The sequence below is a fragment of the Tachysurus vachellii genome, chromosome 4, assembly GCF_030014155.1.
Source record: "Tachysurus vachellii isolate PV-2020 chromosome 4, HZAU_Pvac_v1, whole genome shotgun sequence".
Classification (NCBI taxonomy): Eukaryota; Metazoa; Chordata; class Actinopteri; order Siluriformes; family Bagridae; genus Tachysurus; species Tachysurus vachellii.
Genome location: NC_083463.1, coordinates 32458140 through 32460639, shown reverse-complemented (window position 1 = coordinate 32460639; position 2500 = coordinate 32458140). Strand labels below are relative to the sequence as shown.

Below are 2500 nucleotides of genomic sequence, written 5' to 3'. Positions count from 1 at the left end.
CATCTCAGACATCATGGAGCATTCAAACGTGGAGATACGTCAGCCATTAAACATCAACACCATCATCATCATCCTCATCATCATCATTATCATCATCATCATCATCACCAGCCTTCACTCATCGCCAAGATTCCCATGGCACGGATCCTTGGAGAACCAGAGGAGGAAGCGGAACAGGATGAGGATGAGGACATGTGGAAACCCTGCTTCAGAACCATGGAAAAGGTTACGATCACAGATGTGACCACAAACTTTTTAACTGTCACCATCAAAGAGAGCGACACAGACAAAGGCTTCTTTAAAGACAAGAGATGATTCGGTTTCTGTTACTGTCCTGATTATCAGCCACACTCTTCTGCAGCTACGTTACGATGTTCATTATCCTGGACCAAGCTGAACATCATCCGTTTGGAAAGCAGGAGCACAAAGAAAAAATAATAAACTCTCCTCCCAGGGCCGTGAATCATAAACTAAAGATAAACCGTGCTCTGGAATATTATTAAATACTAATCTTAATTGTAATAATATTGTGAACAGTGATCATGTTATTGCAATGAACATTTTAAAAAATGACACAAAAAATGAAAATGGTGAAGTGACACAAGAACCATTTGTGATGCCCTGAAAATCATCCGGATGTTCTGGATGCTCTTGTTGTTCTTTTTGACAACAGCACAAAAGGAAAGGAAACCAAAAATGGTTCTTTTTTTTTTTTTTTTTACTCTAAAACTCTCAGCTTGCTCTGTTTTTAAAGCCTGTATTCGATTCACAAGCACTAAGTATTTGTTTCTGCTTCTTTCTCATCACCTCATGCTGTATATTAGGATCTCAAGATATGAACATTTTATTCCATTTTCTGTGTTAAACACTGAACCGTGATGGCCACGGGATTGGACCAGACACTTGCATGCACTACAAAAGCTTTCAGTTTGGAGTTGAGTCTTTGTCTGGGATTATAAATGTATATAGATGTATGTTTTGGCTCATGGAGACTTTTTCTTTAAAAAAAAAAAATAACAAGAAGAAGAAAAAAGATTAACTTTTTTTAAAACCACAAGTAATATACTAAATATATATATAACACTGTTAATATGTGTGTGGTTGTTGTTTTGGAAATTGATTTATTTGTCTTTACCTTTCATACTGGACCTTGATTTCCTGAAGTCTGAATTAAAAAAAAAATTTTTTTTAATTAAAAACACAGGATCGCTTGACAAAGTGAGGGGAAGAAGAAGCATTTTGTCTGCGCAAATTAGCACCGTATCAGTATTCAACATGATTTTTGTTAAATCACGCGTGTGTGGGTGTGAGTGTGTGTGTGTGTGTGTGTGTGTGTGTGAGAGAGAGAGAGAGAGATAGAGAATTACATGTCTTTTCTCTATGTAAAAATACAGGAACCGACGTGCATTTTCTATGTGTGTAAGATGTCTTATTTATTTATTTATTTATTTATCTATCTACTTACACACGTGTATCAGGTGTGTAAGATGAACACTTACTCAGCAGAATTTACTGCTGCACTGTTTTTGCCCAAAGCCGCCCGTTAAATGCGCATTTCTCTGTAGAATTCGGATCATTTCCTTTTTCCTTGACATTTGGGCAAAAAGAAAACACGTATTCGTAAAATCATATTTTTCTTAATATGTGAATTTTTTTTTAAAGCAGCCTGTCAATGATTCTGGAGTTTTTTCCCCCTCGCATTATTTGTCTCGGAAACATTTCACCTGATCGCTTAACAAATCGATTTTTTCTTTTTTATTCTTCTTCATTTCATTTTAATTCCTTTAATCAGGGCGTCGTGTCACAGTTTCTGTAAAGTACAAATAAACTCTGATATTAAAAATCTGACAGAATACAAAGAACACGGATTAAAAGGAAATAAATGTCGTGAACTCACTGCAGTTCATTTATTACACGTGATTAAAGTGAACGCGTGACACGCCGCTTTCTCGTTAAAGAAGGAATCGTTAAATCATTAAAATTGATTATTGTAAATCGTTGTTTTTTCCTGAAGGACCAGTGAACACATGGAGCTGTATAACAGAGATGAGGGTATTTAAAGGAAAAGAAGAAACCAATGAAATATTTCAATAAAAAGAAAGAATGGGTGTTTTCGATGCTGTTCCATTTATTACAAAATAAAATGCTCCAGTGACGTCATTTTATTGAGCTAAATGTATGTCTTTAAGTTTATAAGTTAAGGTCCTGTATTGTGAGTGCAGAAATAAACACACAAGAACAAAACTGCAAAGCAGGTGTTTATTCTAGAATAAGAAGAAACTCTTTCTAATCTCTAAAAGCATCTACACAGTAAAGAAGGCTGGTGTTGAGTTCATGTGCTGCAGTGATGAGCAGTGTGTGAGATGTGAGACGGCACATTTTTATTCTGATGCTATAGAAGATAAAGAGATACAACTTTCCTTCGCAAGTCTCGTATTTCCTGTTTACTGCCTTCATTGTCAAAGCTCGGCGTCATCCTCATCATCATCTTCATCATCTT

General features: G+C 35.8%; 2 protein-coding genes across 2 annotated transcripts in view; one reads left to right on the top strand and one right to left on the bottom strand.

The window, feature by feature from the left end:
* Positions 1 to 1321, top strand: part of cbx8b (chromobox homolog 8b) — a 3742-nt gene extending 2421 nt beyond the window's left edge. Inside the window, exon 5 of the mRNA XM_060869045.1 lies at positions 1 to 1321. This exon is cut by the window's left edge and continues 534 nt beyond it. Within this exon, the coding sequence (XP_060725028.1) occupies positions 1 to 315 (315 nt within the window). The 3' untranslated portion in view covers positions 316 to 1321.
* Positions 1322 to 2245: 924 nt separating this feature from the next.
* Positions 2246 to 2500, bottom strand: part of c4h17orf67 (chromosome 4 C17orf67 homolog) — a 2824-nt gene continuing 2569 nt past the window's right edge. The window contains exon 4 of the mRNA XM_060867229.1: positions 2246 to 2500. This exon is cut by the window's right edge and continues 12 nt beyond it. The gene's annotated coding sequence lies outside the window, so the exon portion shown is untranslated.